Source organism: Tasmannia lanceolata, unplaced genomic scaffold (assembly GCF_043159265.1).
Source record: "Tasmannia lanceolata isolate RefF3 unplaced genomic scaffold, GAP_Taslan_0.1 ptg000015l, whole genome shotgun sequence".
In the NCBI taxonomy this organism is placed as follows: Eukaryota; Viridiplantae; Streptophyta; class Magnoliopsida; order Canellales; family Winteraceae; genus Tasmannia; species Tasmannia lanceolata.
The window spans coordinates 37,066,693-37,090,250 of NW_027518692.1; the positions used below are offsets into that span (position 1 = coordinate 37,066,693).

The window sequence follows — 23,558 nt, forward strand, 5'->3', positions numbered from 1 at the left end:
CAAATAGGTGTCTCACCCTTATTCCTTCACAACACAACCCTTCCAAGCAATGCACATCAGTAGCAAACAATTCCTCAACTAAACAAAAAAAAAAGGATAAAAGTGAACCAATAGTCCTGTTAAATTCTGACAATCATTCATTTTCAAATTGTGAATGAGTAAGGTCATAAAACTAAAAGCCATAGCACCCTCCAACGAGTGATAGTGACTCAACAATCACTCCATAATTGAACCTCCAATTTTCCAATTTGAATTAAGATCAGATGAAACAAAGAAAGCAGTAGTCCACTCTGCAATTAGCAGACCCACCATCAATAATACCCGCTATAAGGGCCGATGAGGATTGCTGATAAATATGTACGACAAGAAGTGCTAAATAATCATAGCATGTAAAAATCCCGAGAACAATCATCATGCCCATCATAGAAACGAAAAAGAAAAGATAAAAACAATAGTATCTCCAACAACAATAGAACACCTTGCATTATTATTACAATAGCAGTTTGCCAAACAAGTTCACGCCAAGATGGCCATAAGTTTTAAAAAAAAGAACATGTTACATCACCCGCTGGTCTTTTCGACCGAAACATCGATCTCCTCATCATTCCCCTGCCTAATTTTCGCAATCTCCTCTTGTACCCTCTCCAGAATTTGCCTCTTCTGAAGCTCCAAATCCCTATGAAACTCCATCCTCATCTTCTCCAATTCCAACATCTGCTCCCTCTTATTATTCTCAATCTTCTCATAAATCTCCCCAAACTTCTCAATCGAATCCGCGAGCAATCTAAACGACGACCCCCCACCACCACCATCAAATCTCTGCCTCTTGGGCATTACTCCATTCAAACCATTCTCATCATCTTCCGAAGTTTCCGAATTCCCCGGACTATCCCTCATTTCATCCAACCCATTCGAGCGGTTAACATAAACCCTAGGGTTCATAAATACGTACTCCCCCGAATCCAACCCACAAGAAAGGCCACGTTTTCGCGGGGATGATGATGATGATGTTGTTGTCATCAACATATCCATCTTCCTAAAATAAACCCATTTGCTAGAATTGCCAGTTTCCAACATCTTGGCCTTCTCTTTCTTGTATTTCTTCTTCAATGTATCCAATCGATTGCGACACTGAGTATCAGTCCTTACATTTTTTGATGATTGTAAGACCTTCTTCGCAACTTCAGACCATTCATCTGACCTAAGGCTCTTGCGCCCAAGCTGAAGGAAGCGTTCTCCCCACGCGTCAAGGAGGACAAAAGACTCCTGTTCCGACCAAGACCAGTCAGAGAGCGGATTCCGGCCTCCGAAGATTAATGGCTTCGGAGTGGCAGCTGTGGCAGTAACAGATTGAGGGGGTGGCGCCTTAATCCGTGGTGCAAATTCAAACCCTAAAGCAAATTTATCTAATCTCTGCCTCTTTACTCTGGGGTTTGAATTTTCTTCAGTATCAATTCTCCGATAATCGTCCACATGTTCCTCCTCCTCCTCCTCATCATCATCTTCTTCTTCTTCCTCTGTTTCATTCACAATTCGCACCACACCGTTCTCTTCTTCTTCCTCTTCTTCTTCTTCTTCCTCCTCCTCCTCTTCTTGTTCTTCTTCTTCAGAGTGGAAATTATTTTCCATGGGAGGAGTAAAAGAGGGGTTTCGGAGAGGAAGTTTTGGACGGTGGGAAGAAGCAAAATTCTGATGGAAATTTAGAGGGTAAGAAGGATTGGGAGGATACCTGGCATCGTCTTCGGTGTTGTCCATTTTATTTTATTTTTGCCTGCGGAAGAATCTTGAAGAAGAATATCAGAACAAGAAAACCCTAGCTTTCTTTCCTGAGAAGCCTAATTTCGTTGGGTGTGATGCGAAGATGACATCTTGCTAGGGTTTTGGGCCCTGCGGAAAAGCGGTGAAGAGAAAGAGAGAATAACCGCTGACACATGTTTGTAGGGTGAGGGTGGTTTAGTACTTCTTTCGAATTCCCGGGTGTTTCATCTTTTACCTCCATCCAACGTTGTTCTTAAAAGTTTTAACTACTCAAAATTCAATGAAAATACCCTTCAGTTTTTATAACATTAAGCATTATGTCAAGCGTATTTTAGCAAAAAAAAACCATATCTATTTTTCGAGCTGTTAGGTCTAAAATTGGTAACAGGTTATGGTAGGGCTGGAAGGGCTGATCTGGCAGGCCACAGCTGAAGGGCTAAGCGTCTAGCGATTGCGTCATATCCTGTCCGGCTAAGCCGCTGGACGGCCAGGCCGGGCAGGTCTTTTGTCACCTAGCGATTGCGCCATATCCTGTCCGGCTAAGGCGCTAGACGGCCAAGCCGGGCAGGTCTTTTGGCGTCTAGCGATTGCGCCATATCCTGTCCGGCTTAGGCGCTGGACGGCCAGGCCGGGAAGGTCTTTTGGCGTCTAGCGATTGCGCCATATCCTGTCCGGCTAAGCCGCTGGACGGCCAGGCCGGGCATGTCTTTTGTCGCCTAGCGATTGCGCCATATCCTGTCCGGCTAAGGCGCTGGACGGCCAGGCCGGCAGGTCTTTTGGCGTCTAGCGATTGCGCCTTATCATGTTCGGCTAAGGCTGTGGACGGCCAGGCCGGGCAGGTCTTTTGGCGTCTAGCGATTGCGTCATATCCTGTCCGGCTTAGGCTGTGGACGGCCAGGCCGGGCAGGTCTTTTGGCGTCTAGCGTTTGCGTCATATCCTGTCCGGCTAAGGCGTGGCCGGCCAGACTCCTGGTCCAAATTTTGGCCGGACTGGATAGCCCAGAGGCTCCTGTCCGGCCGTGCTCCTTCAGGCCAAGCTTCAAGGCCGGACCAGGCCGTCCGAAGGCCCCTGTCCGGCCGCGGTTTCTTCTGGCCCAGTCTGAGGCCGGCCCCAGCTGCCCAGAGGCCTTAAGGCCGGCCGGATGCTGTTTTAACCCTCTTTTTGCTTCCCCTAGCCGCTGTCACGACTCGGAGAACCAGGGGGCAACTGATGGGGTCCAAAATCTGCAACCAATCGGCTGTTGACATGTGGCCCTCACAGGGACCACTGCAAAGCCAACACTTGTCCCTGCTAGGTATGACACCTGGACCAATCGGGGACTTCCATCTGCCCCTCCTAGGTATGAAACCTAGTCCATACAGGGGCTACCACCTGTCCTGGACAGGTGGCTTAGAATCACTATAAATACCCTTCACTTGTGCTAAGGTAAGGGATCTGAGATCAAAACCCTAAGTTTTTTGCTCTGACATTGCTCTGCACTCCTGCTCATACTGACTTGAGTGTCGAAGCGCCCGTCCGGAGCACCACTCCGGATTGGTCTTCTGACCCTTTGTATCCTTGTCTGTGCCCTTGTGCAGCGCACGAGCGATTTCTATTTTCAGTATTTTGCCATTATCTGTTTTAAGTTTTGAGTCAACCTCTTCTTTTCCCTTCTCTAACCATTGACTTTAAGTCTCATCCGTTGCATCGTCGCCGTTGTAGCTTGCCCTCACTTGGGAATTTTAACTATGTACAACATAAGTAAGACCTACTTAGGACACTCTGATGGACAGTCCGATTTGTAATGGATTGTGACTGAGACATGGGAAGTAGGATCCGAAGAACACTTCGGAACCAATCCCATCGATACAGGATTTGAGTGGATCGTGAGTGACTGAGACATAGGTGGATCTGATTCAAACTAGATGCGTTGACACCCCTGACGGGAGTTTTTCCCTATTTGCTTTGATGGAAATTGAGTATAAACCAACAAATCAAGTGATGTTGTGCATCTGTTACAGCCAGTGGGGACCTGCCTAGGTAGGTATATGGGACTTGGTTGGACCTAAGCTGGTCTGGGATGGGTTTAAAGAGCATATAGCTATAAAGGTTTTGACACATTGGTTAGATACCTAACACTTGGTATCAAAGCAGCAACCAAGTCACACGTTTCAATCATGGAAGGGGCGACAAGTAGAATAAACTACCAAGAAAAAAAAAAAGGCCACACTGAAAGCACTCACAAAGTGACCAGCAGGATTAGGTAGGACCCAACCTTGTGTGGGACAAGTTTAAAGGGCCTAGCCCAACACGTTCACTCTGTAGCTTTTGGCGTATTGGTTAGGTACCTAACATTATAAAAAACTAAAACTGGATGTGAAACAAATTTTACGCCCATTAACCAAGACTTTTTCATGAACGGGTAAAACTTTATGGCATTAAAATTGTCAACATATTCAGCCTCCTTTTCCAATGTTTGCTCAATTTTTTTTGTAAGAAAATGGTTGCTCAGGCTGTCTATGACTTTTCCAGCATTAAAAAAGCTACTGATTTTGGCACTACCATGTTTTAATAATTGCACAAACTCGCTTGTCTTTTCTATTTTTTATTTTAAATGAACCGTAATAAACTCTGATATCTATTTAAATAATAAAAGACGAGATGAGTTAGTGCAATTGTTAAAACATGGTAGTGCCAATATCAGTAACCCATCAAAATTGTCAAAAATTTTCCACCCCCTTTCCCTATTGCGTCCCCACCTTTGCTGTCCCGAAATCCTAAAATCAGCTCAAAGACCCTGTCTGCTTCCAAGTTCCAACCCTCCAAGCTTGCTGTCATCCCTTCCAACGACTCTTGTTCCTCATGATATATTCATTTTTCTATTTAATTTAGGCTCTTCCCTGGTTATATAGAAAATGTCTATGTATGAAACTCATAGTATAATCTCTTTCATCAATCTATATCATTAGTCTACGATCAATGATGCCCCACATAAGCTGCATAATGTCCCTTTTTTAAAATTTTCAAACAAAAAATGATGGCCCACATAAGGTCTCACACTTGGATCCAACCAGTCTGGTTCTCCCGTTTCTGCTTCACGCAAAAGAATACAAAAAAATGAGTTTTTCTGAAGTGATGAAGAGTTGCTTCAGAAGATTCTCATTATCCTGTTTCCACCTATTTAGCTGGGAGAGAGTGAGAAGCCTTGCCGAACAAGCCCTTTGCCTGTGGTGCTTTCTTTCTCTTATTTGTTCATTTGATGTAGTTTACTTTTGAACGGCTAATGCTATTAGGACTTTGGATGTCTTTTTAGGCTTATAACGTGAATTGTGGCAGACATTTAACACTTTTTGACGCCAAATAAAGTTACAAGGGGTGCGAATTATCCTAGAAGGGGTGAGAATTTACCATCACCCAAGTTTTATACTGAAGAATTACCAAAACTTTCCTTCGACTAGAAGGTTTTGTGTAGGAGAGAATGTTGGTTTTAGGCACCTTCCTAACAGGCACTTTCTGGGCCCTCTTCTACAACGTCTCTGTGATCTGATCCGTTGATCTAAACCAACGGCCAGAATTCCCGCCAAATGCAATCCGCACCAAGACCATGTCTGTCTCCTTATCACGTTCAACAAGATCAACGGCCTCAATTGCACATACATGTCCTCTTGTGGGACCCAATAATTGATAGCTAGCATCTATGATCTATCACGAGTCTCATTTATTTTCAGTGACTCCTTATTTCCGTTTACAATAATTAAAGGGCAATGATAAATTCGCACCCACTGTAGGATAATTCACACCACTTTTAACGTGAAAAAAGCGTATAGTCTGCCACATCAATTCACGTTAAAGGGTGCGAATTATCCTACACCCTATAATCTCATTTATTTCCAGTTACTCCTGATTTCCGTTTACAATAATTAAACCTCATTTATTTCCAATTACTCCTTGATTTCCGTTTACAATAATTAAATCTCTCTCCCTCTTTCTCTGCTCTTTTACCAGATGTAAGCAAATGAACGACCCACCACAGAAAACAAAGCAAGACAAACACCAATAATCACGAAAATGCCACCGGCTCTTACGCAATACTCCAAAGACGAGAAAGGGAAGAGGCCCAACAAACCCTTCATCCCTCCTCAACCCTCATTTTCTCGCCTCCCTCTTTTTTTCTCAGTCTTTTCCCTCCTCATCGGAGTTGCCGGAATCCTCTTCTTTTCCGTCGCCGTTCTCCGGCCAAATCCCCTCCCCGTATTCCGTTGCTCCCGCTCTCGAGCCCTTGACACTCTCCGAAGCTTCCACAGCCTCTCCAATCCCCGAAAAACTCGCGGCAATGACGGAATCCTTGACCGGCCAAAGCTGCTCGGATTCGTCGGAATTCAGACCGGATTTTCTTCTTCCGGTCGCCGTGCTTCCCTCCGGAAGACCTGGTTCCCGTCCGATCCTGACTCACTCCTCCGGTATGGCTGTATAAGATCTCATATTTTTTTTTCCTTTTCAGATCGGTGTTTCTGGAACTGTGTTAGGGTTTGGATGGTGAATTTTGTTGATTTAGAGACGATTATTTCCTTTTTTTTCTTGAAATTCGAATGATCTGGTTGTCTAATTCGATCTCCAGAACGTAAAAATGGATTAGTAGGATTGGAATTGCAAATTGAAGAATCAGATGAGTTAGAAATACACATAATTGATGTTCTCAATTTCTTTAGTTTGATTTGAACTGTATAAGTAACTTCTCAGATGAGTTAGAAATATACCTTCATTAGTTTGATTTGAACTGTATAAGCTTAATTTCCATCATTAATTAGGGCTTACAAATATGTGGTCTGTGAGTATGCGGTTTTAAGTGATTTGTGTGTGGGGGAATTTGGATAGATATTTATGTGTTTATTTTGGTCTAAAACTCTTGTTTTTTTCTCTTCTATTGTCTGCTTTGCAGCTTGGAGCAAGCTACTGGATTAGCTTTCAGATTTGTCATTGGGCGGGCAAAAGATGCGAAAAAAATGGCGGATCTTGAGAAAGAGGTGGAGAAGTACAATGACTTTGTGCTTATAGACATTGAAGAAGACTACTTAAAACTGCCCTACAAGACGTGAGACTTGAGGCCCTGTGAGTATTTGTTTCTTGATATTACAATATGCTGTTCATGAGGTGTAAACTATTTTCTATCTTCTAGGTTGGCATTCTTCAAAGCGGCCTTTGATCTTTTTGAGGCAGACTTTTATGTCAAAGCTGATGACGACATTTATTTGCGGCCAGGTAAACTTGAGTTGTGCTAATAACTTTTCTTGGAACTCCTGTACGATGAAATATAATACTAATTTCCGTCATTTATCAGATCGATTAGCAACTCTTCTAGCTAAGGAGCGACCCCATCCTTTCACTTACATTGGGTGCATGAAGAAAGGCCCAGTCATCACTGATCCCAAGATGAAATGGTAAATGAGACCACAGATATTGCTGCAAAATGTTTTAACTTGTGTGGTATAGCATTTAAGCATTTTTTTGATCGGTTATACAATTTTAATCAAGCTTATTTTTCTTCTTTCCCTTTTCCAAAAAAATCTCAGGTATGAGAAATCAGGACATTTAATTGGAAATGAGTATTTTTTACATGCATATGGTCCTATATATGCCCTGTCTGCAGAGGTGGTGGCAGCACTCGCAGCTTCAAGAATCCAAAGGTCTGTTTTTTTCATTTATTATGTTTTTCATTCCGACTATCTGAAGGTTTAATACTAGTGATTTTTCTTGTTGGCCAGCAATGAAATTACCTTTAGCTTTTTTGATGTATCTATGTTGCTTTTCTAGATAATCAGTTAGTTTTATTGCATAAACCGGAATATTATCCCATTACTAGTTGACACTTCAATTTATTCTTGTATCCATTCATTCATTTATTTTGATGCATAAAATAAATGAGGAATTTCATGGACAGTTCAGCCCCACAACATCAAACACTGACTAGAATAAGGTAATCTACCTTGTGGTTTAATTCCTTCTTTCCCTGAAAATTCCAACTAATTTATTAACGTAAATGGAAAAATTAAAAAAGGGGCAGAGATTGCCCCACAACTAAAACACTTCTTTCTACATTCTCTTTTACTAAAGAATTGGCTGCAGAATTGACCTATAAGAACATGCTCAAAGGAAATTTTCTTTCCTCTGCACGTAGCAAGGAAATCATCCACTCCTTGAGTAAGCTTAACGATCTAAATTGGCTATCATCTCTGCCTAATGTCAGCAATATCTCCACACACTTGTACTGTAGTACCTAGATGCATATGCAAGTAAAACCCTAGTAAGTAGGTTTGTGCTGCGATTACTCAAGTTACAGTGCATGCAATCACAAATAACTAAAATTTTGGATTTATACTTGACTAAATCTATCACTCTTGGAATCCCATTGATATTCAAGAGTTTCATCTATTGCCTCATCACGGTGTGTATAAGCAAGGTTTTAAATTTTGGTTTCAGTCTCGATTTCGGCCACCACCGAAATCAAAATATTTTGGTTTCGGTGGAAATTTTGGCCTTTATAATTTTTTCCGTGGAAATTTCGGTGGAAATCTTTAAATTTTGGAAAAAATCTTCAAAATTTCGGTATCTTTAACATTTCGGTGCAAATTTTGTAAATAAGGGTGAAAACAAAATTTCTCCAAAATCTTGTAAAAATCCGGTTCATAGTGAATTCTGTTCCGAAACATGCCCGTTTCGGAAATTCTAAACCTTTATGATAAATAATATCTTTAAAAAAAGATTATGATCAAAATGTTGACCCTCAATATTTAAGCCATTGCTTACTTTCTAACTCGGTACCCGGCTCTTGCCCATGACGAGCAAATCGATGAAATTCTTGTCAAATTATTAATTTTAAATTTCAGTTTCCTCGAGTAACTATTGTAACTAAGAATTGTTCCATTCAAAGAATGAGTTGTAATGACAGTATGAAAGTTGAGATGTATAAACAAATGATTCACATTTGTATTCTCTATCAGAGATGTCAGATGATTTAATATGAATTTATATATGGTAATTTCTTTATCATTTTATTATGTGTTGCCTTGTGCTATTTTATCTCACACTTATTTATTTACTGTTTTTTCATCTTCTCAAACGTCACTGCTTGTTTGTAATATGATATACTAAATTGAAATTTTTTTACAACATTTCTTCAGCCACAACCTCTTGGGTTCACACTATCCCCATTCTCTCTTTATGTGATTAAAGAAAAATTTGATAACCATTCCTCTTGATGTGTTTCTTTTACTGCAACTCTTGAATTTGAAATTTTCATTAAAGAGATGTCTTTTCTAGTTTCCAGTATGAGAATATTTAGCAATGAAGATGTTACTGTTGGATCATGGATGCTGGCTATGAATGTCAATCATGAAGATAACCGAGCAATATGTGATCCTCGATGCACACCCACATCTATTGCAGTCTGGGACATTCCGAAATGTTCAGGTAAAACAATTTTCATCAAATTTCCTGTTTTTCATGTTTATGGTACGTAAGAAAATTTAAATGTAGAAAAATATAATACATGGTAAATCTGATGACCTGTTTTCCCTTGGTTCAGATTTTACAAGTTTTTGCGTTAAATTTCCTTCCCTTTTGATCCTGCATTAAAGTCTCTTATGGCATGTCTATACTTCATCATCTATCTTTCTCTGTCGACATCATATGGATATGCATCATCATCATCATCGCCCTTACAATCCACTCCATCATGACTTCTAACACTACTTGCCAGAAATCCTCTTCTCTCTTCTCCCTCTCTTGCCTATTAGAAATGGTCCCCATCAACACCTTCGCCATGGCTTCCCTAAGCTCCTTTAGACAGCTTGGGCATTGTGCCACATTCCCCCAACCACCCATAAAGTGTTGTTTCAATCTTGAGAGTTGAGACATCATCGCCGCGTATCTATTCGCACAGTAATTGTAAATTGCAAATAGACTTCTGCATATCGTCGATAGGTGACCTGCATGTTGCCAATCATTGTCATCATCCCTTTCTTGATATGGTGGTGTGGTGATATACTTCTTAAAAAATGATAAATACTGCATGTAATTGATAAAGTCATAAATCCTAACTAATTCATTGAACATACACAGGTACTAGTATATACCAGATTACTTACAAATAAAATATAACACATCAACCCACTATTTATAGATAATACATACACATGACGAGTCCTGATGTCCACACAATAAAATTACAATATACATGTACAAGGTGGGAGTCTCTATGAGTATTGGAATATTTAAAATCCTTACTCATTCACATTGTGGACTAACTAGTAACTAGTAGTTACAAATGATGCATCCTCCTGGCCTACCATTGGCTAAAAACACTAACCAGAAGTTACAAATGGTGCAACGACCTGGTCTACCATTGGCTAAAATCTACAGTTGCCCATATAAGAGCAAACTTATTTTTATTTTATTTTATTTTTAAAGAAAAGAAAAAAAGAGCAAACTTATTGAGCAAATCCGATTGGTCGCGTGACTTCTCATGGTTCACTCACCAAATCAGTTTATATTTCTAATCATCTAATCGGCAGTGACCTAAATGCTTGCATGAGGATGGTCCATGGTGAAAGAAGACTGGAAAGATTTGATCATGTAATTAGTACTGCATTGGATAATTGATTTCCCCATCACTGATGCTCAAGTGATGTGATATTTTCTAGTGGAAGAATATCACCTGATTTGTCTTTTTTCAGCCAACTCCTTAATTCAAGTATACCGGCTAATGTCTTTTTTCCTCTCCTTCCTCTGCAATTGCTCTATGAACTATAAATTTTAGAACAATATGAATGTTGTCAGATAGATAAATATACTTAAACCAACATAATTTTGTATTGACGAAACGTAAATCAATATAATGTTCCCACCAACTGGGGAAATTTTCAGGTTTGTGCGACCCAACAAAAAGGTTAAGGGAGCTTCACAACATCAGCATGTGCTCAAAAAGCCCCACATTGCCGCCCGATGACTGGTAGTGTAAGGTCTGAACTCTGCATTTCATAATGATGATGAGTTATTGTTTGCTGAGAGAGCATTTAGGTAGTTTCCAAGGTTAAACATAAGTGGCCATGTCTCCTATCCTCTTTGTTTTCTTCTAGCCATTTCTTTTTGTAATGCAATTTATTCACTGTTCAGGGATCCAAATCATCCATTTAGTAGTAGACCACATTGTGGATCAATGAACAGTTGCCTGATTGCTGTCTTGCAAATGGATGGCTTGGATCTTTGAACACTGATTCCTTCCTGCATGGTTGCTCATCTCATGCATTGGCTGGTACTTTTGAACACTGCTCTTGTCTTATGCTTATTGTCAAATTTTAACCATGGCAGACTTACTGTTTCCTTTGCTGTAATTTTCTTTGCAGGTAACTTTCAGCTGGGGAGACTGTCCAACTGTTTGTTTGCCGCCAACATGAATCGGGTCTGCAATTCAGTGGCATAGCTATTGCAACATTGATACTTCTTGGTATGACTCTTCCATGGGACCTGTGAAACTGGGTATGAATCGATGCTGATTATCAACTTCTGGTTCAATTGTCATAATTTTTCTTGTTCCATCTCCACGAAGAAAAAGACATTTTCTGGCTCAGCTGCATGTGGGTATATCTTCACCTTCCGTTCTGAGGCAACGGGGTATTCGCTTGTCCGAGTAACCGAGTTACCGAGTTTGCACTTGGTTGTGTGGAATGCAACCAATATTTGTTCAAAACATCACCACTGTATTTTGTATGGATTTCTAGACAATTACGGTATTGTACTTGATGATTTACATACTTCACAGGTGTGAGTTTCCATCTGACCCATTTCACAGAAAATATGTTGTTCACAGATTACTTCGTCCGGCCGTCCTAATAAATTGACGATTGCTACCCTAGATGGAACACGGAAGGTCTCTGGCTCTCCCAAGGTGTGGATTCATGAATGATAAACGAAATTTTGAAAGCTGGGATTTGGATTGCCACACATATCCCAGATTGAGGGTTGCAAAGAATCCCATGGCTTAGAGATTTTAGAAAAAAATATTTCTCATCACCCTTGATCAGGGGGCTCAAATCATCCCGCGAGGATGGGATCGGGGCAATCTGCTGCAGCTGGATGGCTGAAAAGATTTACAGACCTCATCACCATACAAACATGTATAAGGAAAATGGCGGTTCTTTATGCGGAGCCACACAAGATGGCTTTCTTGTTTGGGAAGATCTGTAATGATCCAAGCCATTCTTCTAATTGGACATCCTGGAAAATCTGCCCTCATTAGATGATATTAATCATTTGATCAGTGACTACCAGATGAGAAGCTTATAGATAATGGAGCTCTAGATTCATCAGCCAAGTGCCCATTTATCAGAGAATTAGGATTTTTTTGTGGAAGGCATTGTGGGGGGACATAGCCTATCCACACAATGGAGCCCTTCACCTTCGGTATACTAAGGTTTATTTTATCTTGGGATAGACTTATCTCTGTTCATCCTATTGTCTTTAGTTAAAAACATCACCAAATCGAACAGTTCAATGCCAAATGTACGGTGATTATTCAAAGTAAGGATCGTTTCACTTTCATTCCAGTGTAGTTATTTAAAAATGACACCCAACAAACATCACTTCTTATAAAATTACACCCATATCAATTACACAGAACAGGTTTGTAATAGAAAGTCCAACGTACAATGGACAGGAGAAATAGAAGTTAGTAAAGAACTTGCAAGAGAGCAAAACAGAGGCTACTATGGGGAGCATTACAAACCTCATCCCCTGTATGAAAAATAAAAACCAAAAAAGAACAAGCCATCTTCAAACCTTCTCTCAACAGACTGAGAGCCCTATCTCTGCTCCTCATCATTCACAGATAAATGGACTAAAGAAATATGTGTAATTCTCCCTTAGCCACTGTAAGCAAGAGAAATTGCATCTCAACACAAAGGGGCTCTTGCAAGGCCATAAACAACCATATACAGTACAATGAACTAGTCTACTTGCTTTCATCTTGTTTTTGCCTTGGAGGGCTCGAGTATTCGGTTCCATTCTCTGCCGACGTTATATCAGATGATGCAACAGATGTTGAATCACTGTACGTGCCATTCCCAAAACTCTTCAATTCCAGTGCAGGGTTCCTCTGAGGATCGGAAGCTGTTGCCTTTTGGCCCTCCTCGGCTATTCTTTTTAGAATGTTCATTACAGTTGGAAGAAACTTGGTAGATAAGGAGAGAATCCCAGGAAGCTGCACTCAGAGATAAAGCTCAATAATCAGGTAATCAACAATCAGGTAGTCAGACTTCTTAGGCCCTGTTCGTTTAAGATTATGACAACCGATTGTGAGTTTTAAACCAATTATTGGACTCAAATTTAAACGTAGTTTTGAGTCCAATAATAATTTGGCACTCGCAATCGGTTGTAATAATCATAAACGAACAGGGCCTTAAAATCCATTCAGCTTCAAGGAAGAAGGCTAATATTAGTAGTTCAATGGTTTACTACTCACAGCGCCATGACGGAATTCGCCTGGGATGTCTAGCTGGACCCAGAGGGCCTTGCCCAGCACATAAGCAACCAAAATAACACCAAGATACAAAGGATTCCTGTCGAGTAAGATTAGATTAGTGTAAGAAAGGCAAGAATTAAAAGATTCAGCACCCATACCAATTACATAAATGTATGGTAGTTACCTGATGTACCTCAGGAGTGCCATAAATTCATTGTATCCCAGGATAACAAGGATAAGAATTACCCATGGAGATGGTAACCGGTTGTTATTACGCTTGTGGGCTTCCTGAAAAGTAAAATTAACCAGACATGCTTAAGGGTTAGGGTTTTCTTACTGAACATAAAGATGATATAGGTATAATTATCTATGCAGTTTTTTTTCTGAAGAAGGGAACCAGGTTCAATCAAAGAAAAAACAAGATTTAAAAAAGGGGAGAAACAAGCCTAGAAAAGTAGAAAATACAGGCGGGGCAGAGATCGCCCCTCAATAAGAGCCTTGCCACAATAAGAGCCTTGTGACTAACGCTAGCTTTGGTCAACTTGTCGGTAATCTACCCAATGTGATGTCTAAACTACCATCGAACTTCAGTTTGGTGCAGTTCAGAGGAGACCATCTATCTTTATCTGGTCTTGCATAATCTATAAGATTGTCCACCAATCCCTGAGCACATCCCCCACAAAAATGCCTATTTTTTTTACTACAGCACACTCAATGATTATAGCTTGATGTCCATCAAAGATCTCCCTAGCCAAAGATCCACCTCAGCAAAAGATCCATTGTATTGTTACCACTTCTAAGGATATGCATGAAATGTGGATTAACTTCCACTTCCAAATCAAGAATCTCTTAAAAAGAGTTAGCCAGCTAATGAGTGTCCAGGGTTCATCTCATCGCCAAAGAGATGGCATTTGAAGAACCACCCTCAACCCACAAAACACTGGGGAAGTTCACCATGAGTAAGTGAGGACGGGTGAGCAGAGAGTGCAGTTGGGTTCATCCGAATCCACAAGTGAGTCGATAGAACACCTTGATGACCTCCCTGTTGACTTTGCTAAAGAATCCTCCAACGCCCGTGGGTCCTGGGCTGTCCCGACAATACCAACAAAGCTTGGGCATGGGACCCATCTTGCCACAATATCCATTATCAAGGAGCTAAAGAAAAACTCTCTCCATTACAAAACAACTCGCAAACCATGATGCTGCGAATTTTCAGAGATTGACAGGGAGCTTGATGTCCGTAGTCAGTAAATATATGTGCTCAGGAAACACATCGAATATCCTATTTCACTCATTCCAAATGCCTGAAAGCACAGCAAAAGGAGCCATTCTCAAAGGACTTTGCCTTTGTTGTCAGACTCGAATCGGATTATCTTGATTATCAAAAAGATTATATGTAGCATAGAGATCAAAGCAACAAAAACAAATTTCCAACATGTTTGGACAAAATGTAACGAACAACAAGTGTATGGCTGCCCGTCTACCACCACTTTACACCAAGCAATAATCTCCTCCCCAAAACAGGCAAAACTTACTCTCTTGATGATCAGACCAAAATCCCTTCCACAAACAATGATCGCTCCCACTCACCCTCTCCATGGGTGGACTCTCTCACTATAAAGCATCTATTTCCATCAAAGGTCACATCCTTAAAAACCTCCAAATCTCAAACATTTATCCATTGATTCCAACAGAAAAACAAATTGTTCTTTCACATCCTCCACACACTCAATGCTGACCTTTTTTTTAATGGAAAATGGTATGTTTTATTAAAAAAGCAACAGAAAAGGGAAACCTCGACCGAGATGGTCAAGGTTGCACAGACAGACAAAAACTAAAAGAAGGTCATGCCCAAGCTCCATCCTCTGAAGGGTGAGGATCATGGAAAACAATAATCCTTTGGTAATAGCATCATGAGCGAATGAATCTATATCCCCATTAACTGACTGATAAGTGGGGTCAAGAATCTCCACCATCGCGTCATCAAATCACCATGACAAGCCCTTCCTATGTTTGACCCATCGGACAACATTCAACAAGCACCCTCAACGGTCAAGGAATCGAAGCTCTGGACCTGTTCAAGCGCAATAACTATAGCTTCATTCGAGTCCTATGAATCTTTGGTTCCTTTCCTTTTACATTTTCCAAAGGATTGCCGCCATCACTAATGTCCTAGGGAAATACGACCAAGACAACCAAATTGTCAATGTGCACTGGTAGCACCAACCCCAAAAAGATATATAACAAAGCACCGTACTTCTTTTTAATGATGAATGATTTTATTAAGGGAAAAGCCACAACAACCGAGGTGGTCAATGCAAAAGATGAAACACCCGACCTTACCAAAAAAGTCACTTTAAGGATCTTATCGAGGCAAACAGTTCAACAGGAAGTAAGAACCGTGGGGTATTCATCATGAGGATCACTACTCAATGTATCTTACCAACAGTAAAGTAAGATATAAGCTTTCTCCCACTAAAATCCAAGGAATATTCACCCCGGTTGGAATTTTATCACTGCTGCCACCAAAAATTGCATTTTTTCTTTGAAAGGAGGTTCAGAAATAGCCATTGTGGAAGAATTGGAAGCAGCAGTGGAAGAAGAATGGAATTGAAGATGGGTCGAAGTAGAAGAGAAGAGGAATTGAAAATATGAACTCTAGGACTTCAATTTCAATGCACCTAACGCTCTTACAAAAGCGACAAAGAGTATTCTTGTACAAAAAGATTGCTGACGGGTAACTCCTATAAAATGAGTAAACAATGTCGAATTTCAGAATGATAGCATCCATATAAGAGTTAACCTCAGGAAAATAGGACTCAAAATTTGACTTTAAGAATTTGAAAAAAAAAAAAAAAAAAAAAAGTGGACGGAGCCATTAAAAAAAAAGGTGGATGGAGTTCATTGTTTTCCCATAGATTAATTTAGACGCTGCCGCACAAAACATGAAAGGATGAGAACTCTCATCGCTCTTGGAAACTAGAGGTTCTGCAAGTTTCTTCTCCTACAAAAAGAAAGTCGATGTATTCTGGATTCATTGTAGCCAAAAAGACTTTTGTCAGCAATTGCATTTCGACAAGTTTATAAGTTCAATGAAGCTAGGCAATGGAAAGGAATATAAGCAGCAACTCTAAGCAGACAAATAGAAACTTCAAGGGACTCATCATATCAGGCATTTACATAGTTTCCTTGCAAGGAAACATCTTCATTAAGGCAACCAATTTAGAAGTTAAAATCGAATATGCCAACCAAAGACCAATATTATTTCCATTTCAGCATGCATAATTTGAAGAAACTAATACACATGATGTTTACCTGAGAAGAAATGGCCTGAGTGACACTGTACTCTGTCTCCGTGTTGAATTGTCTCCATAAAGATTTACATTGGGCAGGTGAAATCAAAGTTCTCGTCGAGGGAATCTGGTAAGAAAAAATCAACCATAAATCTAAATGATCAACTTAGTATAAAGACCAGAGAAATTTCATAGAAAAACTCTTGAGGAAATGATGCATTTCTTTGCTTCCAAAACGAAACACAGGAACTGATACACATTATAAAGCAAGCAAAAAGTCCACTATGCTAACATAAACCCATAACTCTCTTTCTCGTAGACACTTAAACACCCAAAACTTCCTGTTTTATAATATCTGGACTAGCGAGAAATGCATGCTGTGGGTCAAATGATGTGATGCTCTTATTGGTAATAGCATCAACATTTTCAAATGATGTGAATGTTACCCCCTACCAAGTGCTTCAAGCCAGTGGGTCAAATGATGTGATGCTCTTATTGGTAATACCACTATTAGCATGGCTAAGACAAAACATCAGAAACTTAAAACATCAATATTTTCAAAAGCTAAGAATGTTACCCCCTCCCAAGAGCTCGAAGCCAGTGGGTCCAATAATGTGATGCTCTTATTGGTAATACCACTATTAGCAGTGCCCACTAGAGAAAGTGAGAGTGTATTCTCAATATTATCCGGATTGTCATCCAAACGGATTGCTGCCATAACAGAGAGCAACTTCAAGGACTGCAACCAAGAAGATTAGATATTCAGAGATCCTCAAGTTAGAAGAAATTGGGAGTTCAAACATTAATATACTGAACTCCATGTGGTTATTTTCAGATATTGAAGCGTCAGTTGTGATATTACCGCAGAGCGAGCAGTTTTTGTGATTGCTCGAATATCTTCCTTCCCAGTCCAAACTCTAGGCATCGAGTCAGAATCCCGATTAAACAATGTAGCAAACCTACAAACATTTTAAATTGTTACTTCCACCACGTATACAAGAAACGGAATTTTCTACAAAACACTGCTCAGCCATCCCAGCCATACGTGTCAAACTCTTACGATTCGTACAAGTCAACTCCCGAGTCGAGTCGCTAGGCTTTCGAGGCGATTCGCATGGGTGACTCGCAGATTGTCAAACTCTTACGAGTCATACGAGTCAACTCCCGAGTCGAGTCACTGGGCTTTCGAGGCGAGTCACATGGGTGACTTGCCTCTGTTGAAGACTCGTCCGAGTCGCTGGGAGTCGATTCCAAAAAATAAGACTCTTACGAGTCTGGCCTGGGCTTTCTTGTTTTGATGTTTGAAAACTGGGAAGTTGGAACTTAGAACTTAATTATTTTTGTGCATTTAAGTTATAGCATGTGGTTATTTATATTTTTGGCTTAGTGATTTATCCATGTGCTATTGGGTTATATTTTTTACAAGCTTTGTCTTTTGATATATAATTATATTTTTCCAACAAAATTTATGCTCTTGTCAAAAACTCTTGCGAGTAATAAAATTAAGAAACCGAGTCATGAGTCAAGTCACAGGTTGACGACTATGACCCTGGCTTCTTCTCTTACCTATCCTTCATGCGGTTCAAGACCCTTCCAGCTTCTTCTCTAGCCTTCAACTCAACCACATTTCTCGCATAGTCTGCTAGCCTTGCAAGCATTTTTTCCTGAGTTGTTTGGTCAATATCAAAGCCAGATATGGCAGAAGAAAGTCCAGAGATAGCCGATTCAGTCTCTCGTTGGAGAAGTTTTTTAATTGCCGGCCAGGTATCGCTGCCAGCTGCATCTAGAAGAGCTCCCACGGGTTCTCCAAGAGCTACTTTGAGTTGTCCCTGCAAACATTAACAAGCATCTGTAGTTACCACTGGCTTAGAATCCATAATAAAATTTAATTTGTTAATTCCTTAAAATGATACTACATGGATATTGTGAAACGACCAATTACTCCAAATGCTTAAGTTGTTGGAGTTGGTGTTTTTTAATCATTTATACTTCAACACTCCCCCTCACGTGTGGGCCCTCTTATTTTGGGTTGGCCTTACACGTGGACTTTTAATATCGAGTTGTGAGTTTTGAACCAGAACATGTTGCTTGATACCATGTGAAACAACCAATTACTCCAAAAGCTTAAGCTGTTGGAGTTGGTGTTATGTAATCATTTATACTTCAACACTCACCCTCACGCCCTCTTATTTTGGGTTGGTCTTACACGTGGACATTTTAATATCAAGGAATTGTGAGTTTTGAACCCAGAACCTGTTGCTTTGATACCATGTGAAACGAACAATTTCTCCAAAAGCTTAATTATTTATACTTCAACAGATATATTAATAGAAAATATCCAATAATCATAAATAACGAGCACTGGGAATGTTTACTCTAGAGGGAAAATGCTCCATCACATGAAAATAAATACCAAGATCTCATACCTCATAGAGGGAATAAAGTTCCGACAGTTTGGCGGCACGAACAGAAGCAACATGTGCGTCAATATCACGTCGAAGCTTTTCCCGAACTTTGGAAGAATCCCAATTTGCTTGTTTAATAGCTGCATCTGTTGTTTTAACTAAATCAATAATAACCCAAAGATTTCTATGTGGGTAATTAGACAAATAATGATTTGATAGCTTAAGATGAAAAAGAAAAAAGTGGCAAACATTTTTCTCAAAAAGTGAAATTCTAGACTTCAACATTGTGGATTGAATTTAACGTACCTATTCTTCACAAATATTATACGGCAAATTGGCCGTATTGTATAAACTTTTTCTTTGGCTATGTGTAGGGTCCAGTGATATGTGGCATGATCTGTTTGTTATTAAAGTAGAAAGTTTCTGAATGAAGGAAATATTTCCATGAAGTATTATCTTTCAGAGTGGAAAATGAAACTCCAAGGGTTCCTAAGAAAAACAACCCTTGGAGCTAATTTTATACGGATCCACACAGGAATAGTGTGCATAGCAGCTACTGAGAACTGGGTACGGAACAGAAATTGACGCTCAGACTACAGGAAAAGGGAAGAGCAGAGTTCGATGAGCGGAACATAATGTTAAATTAAAATCTAAAGAAATTTTAACCAAAGGAGAACCGAGAATGTTGCTGATAGCTGATTTAACCTAAAATGGAAGGAACTGACATAAAAGAAATTCTCTATTTTATTGCAAGCTAACTCTACGTGATCATAAGATTAAGAATTGAAAGGCACCCTCTCTCAACAACAGAACTGTTCTCCAAGCAATAAGGATTACCATATTCATTGTGTACTAAACATATTTAACGAAAGAAAATGTACAGAAAAAAAAAATCCTAAGTATTGATAAATAAAAAGATAGTCTAATAAAGTGGCAATATCAAAATTTTCCAATTACCTGCAACTCCTTCATTAAATATTGACATAGAATATTGAGTGCAATCATGAGCAGCCACAGCGAATCCTTCCCTTTTGTTCAGAACCTTATCAAATGCTTCCTTAAAATTATCAAGAGTGCTCGATCGCAAGTGCCCCAACATGGATTGATAAGCAGGGTGGACTAGCTACAAAGTTAAGAAAAACATGACAATGAAACAAAAGAATAGATCTACATTTCTCGATTTAAACTTGTAATTCAAAAAATTGATCTTAACCCATGAAACTTATCAACGTTTCTAGCTTAGGAATTTAAGAATGAAAAACTCCAGATAGATACATTTTTTAATGGAATGGAAAAATATTTATATAAGATAAAAAGGGGGCAAAGCCCCAGAGACAGAGACAGCCAAAGTACAAAAGAGATGGCAAACCAAGAATACATGATCGAGCAAGAACAAAAAAATCTGAGAAATCAAGGAGGGAGGAAATAAAAAATTCCAAGTGGTCTCTGGCAACCCCCAATCGAGCCAAGCGATCAGCATCATTATCAGCTAACCTTACAGGCTGAAAAGGAACCAAATCTAGGACATGAAAAACTGAAAACCATGTATTGGATCTGGCATCGGCATATGTAACAATTCATATATGAATTTGGAGACATTTACAATAGCCTTTTTTTAAAATGAACATTTACAATCGCTTTATTTGTATCTTGGAAGCATATAAAAGTTTTTCTCAAAGTGGATACCTAGGTGAAGGACCTTCTAAATTCTGCTCAACACATGATTTATAGTATTGTTACCCCTGCATGTTAACATAGTCAAGAACTTCATTTTAAATAAGGTCCACTCATAACTTAATATCTTGTACATTTTTAACTTCATGAAATGGCATACATGAAAGAAAGTACAAATCGTTGTTTATTTATGCAAACCTCATATACACTGATCAGGGAAAACAAAAGTACTGATTCTTGTATATGCTACAGTTTATAGTGCTGTCCTCAATTAAGGGTAGTTTAGTCATTTGGTTCATGATTGTATATAAGTCATCTTGTATCTGTTATATGATGACTTAATCAAAGGAGTATCTCTCCCACAAATTCTCTCTCCTCTTCCCTTCTCTTCCCTGTACTTTCACTCCTCTCCTCTTCCCTATATTATTGGATTGAAGCAGTCTCCTCGAGATTATTTTTTGGAAGCAGCCAAAGGCGTCGAGTGAGATACATGGATAGATTTATTTAAAATTCGAGTTAGTAAACATTTTGCTTTTATATTCCTTTGGCTATCCATTTTCCCTATCTTAGATACAACCAATAATGGAGGATTCAATAGTTGATATTTTGTTGGCTAAGTTTAGCTTTCTATAACCATTCAACAAAAGAGAAGTGTCTAGATTTCTAGATAAAGGCAATTTTTTCAAGTGTTTCTGTTTACTAAAAGACTTAGCATATACACAAATAGCAAAGGGAAAACCCTCTAAGAATCAGTAACTTCCAAAGCTGTAATCAGTAACTTCCAAAAGAAAAAAAAAATCAGTAACTTCCAAAGCTGTAGTCATGAGTAAAATGGAAGCACGCACATAGCATATGATTTGAAGGAAAAATGTGCAGGAAATTGTATAAGAATTAGAAGCTAGAGAATATATAGTTCCAGAAAATCTTACTAACAAAAAAACCGAAGACCACTAGAAAATAGAGGAAATGCCAATTATGTTTATGGAAATGGTATTGAGAACTTCTATTTCATTGTGGATAGATACACAGTTACTCATCCAATATAAAAAGGACAAACCTATGGATTCTTTGAAGAGTAGAGGTATTAATAACATACATTCAGCAATTTTGCTTCCAACTGCTGCCGCTTTGCAGTTCTGACACCTTCCTCAAAATAATTAGCTTCAATGTCATACCTAAATAAGAGGATAACATGTTTTGGTGTTAGAATTAGATATATCGATATTAGATTGGCAAGCTACTCTTACAATAATAAAAATAGTAATGTTAACAAACACATTCTTTCAATAATTAGACTCCCGTTACAAACTTAGTATTTTAAATTCTAGGGAGAAATTCAGGTTCTAGATTCATTTTCCATTCATAAGATGTTGGACACAAGTAATGAATTATGTCTATGAAGTGATTCAAGTATAATATGAGTATGAATATTACAACAATTCAACCCACAAAGTCCGTGGTAGCATGAATAGCTAATTTTATTAAGTAGTAGCTTACTTATATTTAGGAAAAGTATAATTTTTTTTAACAACTTTTGCCTTTAGCACATATATCCAATTAGTATCTTCAGTATTATTTGTGACACTATGTATCTATTTCTTTGCAATATTTACGTAAAATCCAGCAAAAGTGAAAATAAGATTATAAAAAACTAAAAGAAACTGGGCTAGCACACCCAAATGAAAAATATATGATGAAAAATCACAAGCAACAATGTGATGAGAAACTTAGAAGACGTGCAAAGTGAAAATATGAAAAAAAGGTCCTCCAAATATGACATCGTTAATGGATTCAGAAGTCATAGGTAAATCATATAATGATATTAAGTCTCACCTCAACATGAACTACAGTTAATATCTAAAGTGTTTTGCAAATGTCATGTATTCTGGCAGTGTGATTCAACACCCTGACAAACTGTAATAACCGACCCTACCATAAAGGGTCGATTATTTTAAGATGTCTAATGGTAGCCTCGGATCCTATGATCAATGGTTAGATCTTGAGGATCTTATTTATCCATGATCAAAGGCCTTTATTAAATCTAGGAATTTCTAGGTTATGTACAAAAGATTTCCTAGAAAATATTTCCTTAAATACGTTTTTTTCAAAACACCCTAATGGGTGGTCAAAATTCCATAAAGGGAAAGTGGACCACACATGTGATCTTACTAGAATGTCTAATTTAAATTAAGGCAACTTTTATTTGAAATCTGTAAAGGAGGGAATATAAATATAGCAAGATCTAAATTTAATCTTCAGTAAATTAGAAAGACAATAAATCAGTTCTAAATTAGGAGGGGAAAAAGGGAAGTAAAATTCGAAATTTAGGAGAGAGGGAATATAGATTTGGACGCCCAACACACCCTCTCTCTCTCTCTCTCCCACTCCCTCTTCCTCTATATCATTGCCCAAGTTGTGTTCTTCCTTTCTCCTCTCACACACACATCAACAGTCGTAGGAAAGATAAAGAGAAGCGGAGAAAAGTGAAGACAAGACGTGAACCTTGGTCTCCTTGTTTCAAACACATTCCAAGTAAGTATATGATACTTTTAATAGATTGATTTCTCAACAGTGGAAGCCCACTAAATTTTAAATAAATAAAAAAAAATGATAATAGAGATTCACTATTCAACAGTTAGTGTGTTTATCAAATGAAATTTATTATTGTTTGTATGGTTTTGATTTCAAATAGTTGAGTGATCATATGTTAATCGAATAAAACCTTTATATGTTTATTTATTTTTCCAACAGTTGAAGGGTCACAAAAGACATTTTTTTTGTATGATCAAATTTGATCTATGGGTTCGATTTTTCTCAACAGTATGTGGACCCATTTATTTAGGATAGAGTCTATTGATAAAAATAAAATAAAATAAAAAATTTTTGTATATGCAAAGGATTTTTACATAAAACCTAGACCCAAAAGTACATAT

At 38.8% G+C, this 23,558-nt stretch overlaps 3 protein-coding genes across 8 annotated transcripts in view; 1 reads left to right on the top strand and 2 right to left on the bottom strand.

Annotated features, from left to right (window-relative positions):
* Positions 1–459: 459 nt before the first annotated feature.
* On the bottom strand, positions 460–1,969 carry LOC143847018 (uncharacterized). Its single transcript, XM_077355673.1, has one exon. It carries the CDS (start codon positions 1,753–1,755, stop codon positions 562–564), a length of 1,194 nt encoding a protein of 397 aa, XP_077211788.1. The 5' UTR covers positions 1,756–1,969; the 3' UTR covers positions 460–561.
* Positions 1,970–5,686: 3,717 nt separating this feature from the next.
* On the top strand, positions 5,687–11,614 carry LOC143847020 (putative beta-1,3-galactosyltransferase 12). 6 transcript variants are annotated; one of them, XR_013234902.1, is made up of 9 exons: positions 5,688–6,198; positions 6,678–6,830; positions 6,915–6,997; positions 7,077–7,176; positions 7,309–7,422; positions 9,063–9,205; positions 10,661–10,755; positions 10,910–11,048; positions 11,140–11,614. XR_013234902.1 is itself a non-coding variant. In XM_077355677.1 (8 exons), the coding sequence occupies exons 1-7, from the start codon at positions 5,807–5,809 to the stop codon at positions 10,747–10,749; spliced, it is 1,074 nt and encodes a 357-aa protein (XP_077211792.1). In that variant the 5' UTR covers positions 5,688–5,806; the 3' UTR covers position 10,750; positions 11,140–11,614. The 6 variants fall into 6 exon arrangements, 3 of the variants coding, with proteins under 3 accessions (XP_077211792.1, XP_077211793.1, XP_077211791.1); XR_013234903.1 differs by having other exon boundaries at positions 10,661–10,750; XM_077355677.1 differs by lacking the exon at positions 10,910–11,048 and having other exon boundaries at positions 10,661–10,750.
* A 742-nt stretch (positions 11,615–12,356) lies between these two features.
* Positions 12,357–23,558, bottom strand: part of LOC143847019 (protein ROOT HAIR DEFECTIVE 3-like) — a 28,939-nt gene continuing 17,737 nt past the window's right edge. Inside the window, exons 14-23 of the mRNA XM_077355674.1 lie at positions 21,722–21,800; positions 19,909–20,074; positions 18,973–19,097; positions 18,113–18,375; positions 17,409–17,505; positions 17,124–17,285; positions 16,569–16,673; positions 13,438–13,541; positions 13,254–13,350; positions 12,357–12,992 (exon numbers count right to left, since the gene is read on the bottom strand). Coding sequence (XP_077211789.1) covers positions 12,744–12,992; positions 13,254–13,350; positions 13,438–13,541; positions 16,569–16,673; positions 17,124–17,285; positions 17,409–17,505; positions 18,113–18,375; positions 18,973–19,097; positions 19,909–20,074; positions 21,722–21,800 — 1,447 coding nt within the window. The 3' untranslated portion in view covers positions 12,357–12,743. The remainder of the gene's footprint in view (positions 12,993–13,253; positions 13,351–13,437; positions 13,542–16,568; positions 16,674–17,123; positions 17,286–17,408; positions 17,506–18,112; positions 18,376–18,972; positions 19,098–19,908; positions 20,075–21,721; positions 21,801–23,558) is intronic.

Excerpts from the sequence above, each read along its gene's own strand:
- LOC143847018 (XM_077355673.1), bottom strand. The coding sequence starts at position 1,755 with ATGGACAACACCGAAGACGATGCCAGGTATCCTCCCAATCCTTCTTAC.
- LOC143847020 (XM_077355677.1), top strand. The coding sequence starts at position 5,807 with ATGCCACCGGCTCTTACGCAATACTCCAAAGACGAGAAAGGGAAGAGG. Across the intron at positions 6,199-6,677 it reads GATCCTGACTCACTCCTCCG|CTTGGAGCAAGCTACTGGAT; the intron begins GTATGGCTGTAT and ends TCTGCTTTGCAG. Across the intron at positions 6,998-7,076 it reads CGACATTTATTTGCGGCCAG|ATCGATTAGCAACTCTTCTA; the intron begins GTAAACTTGAGT and ends GTCATTTATCAG.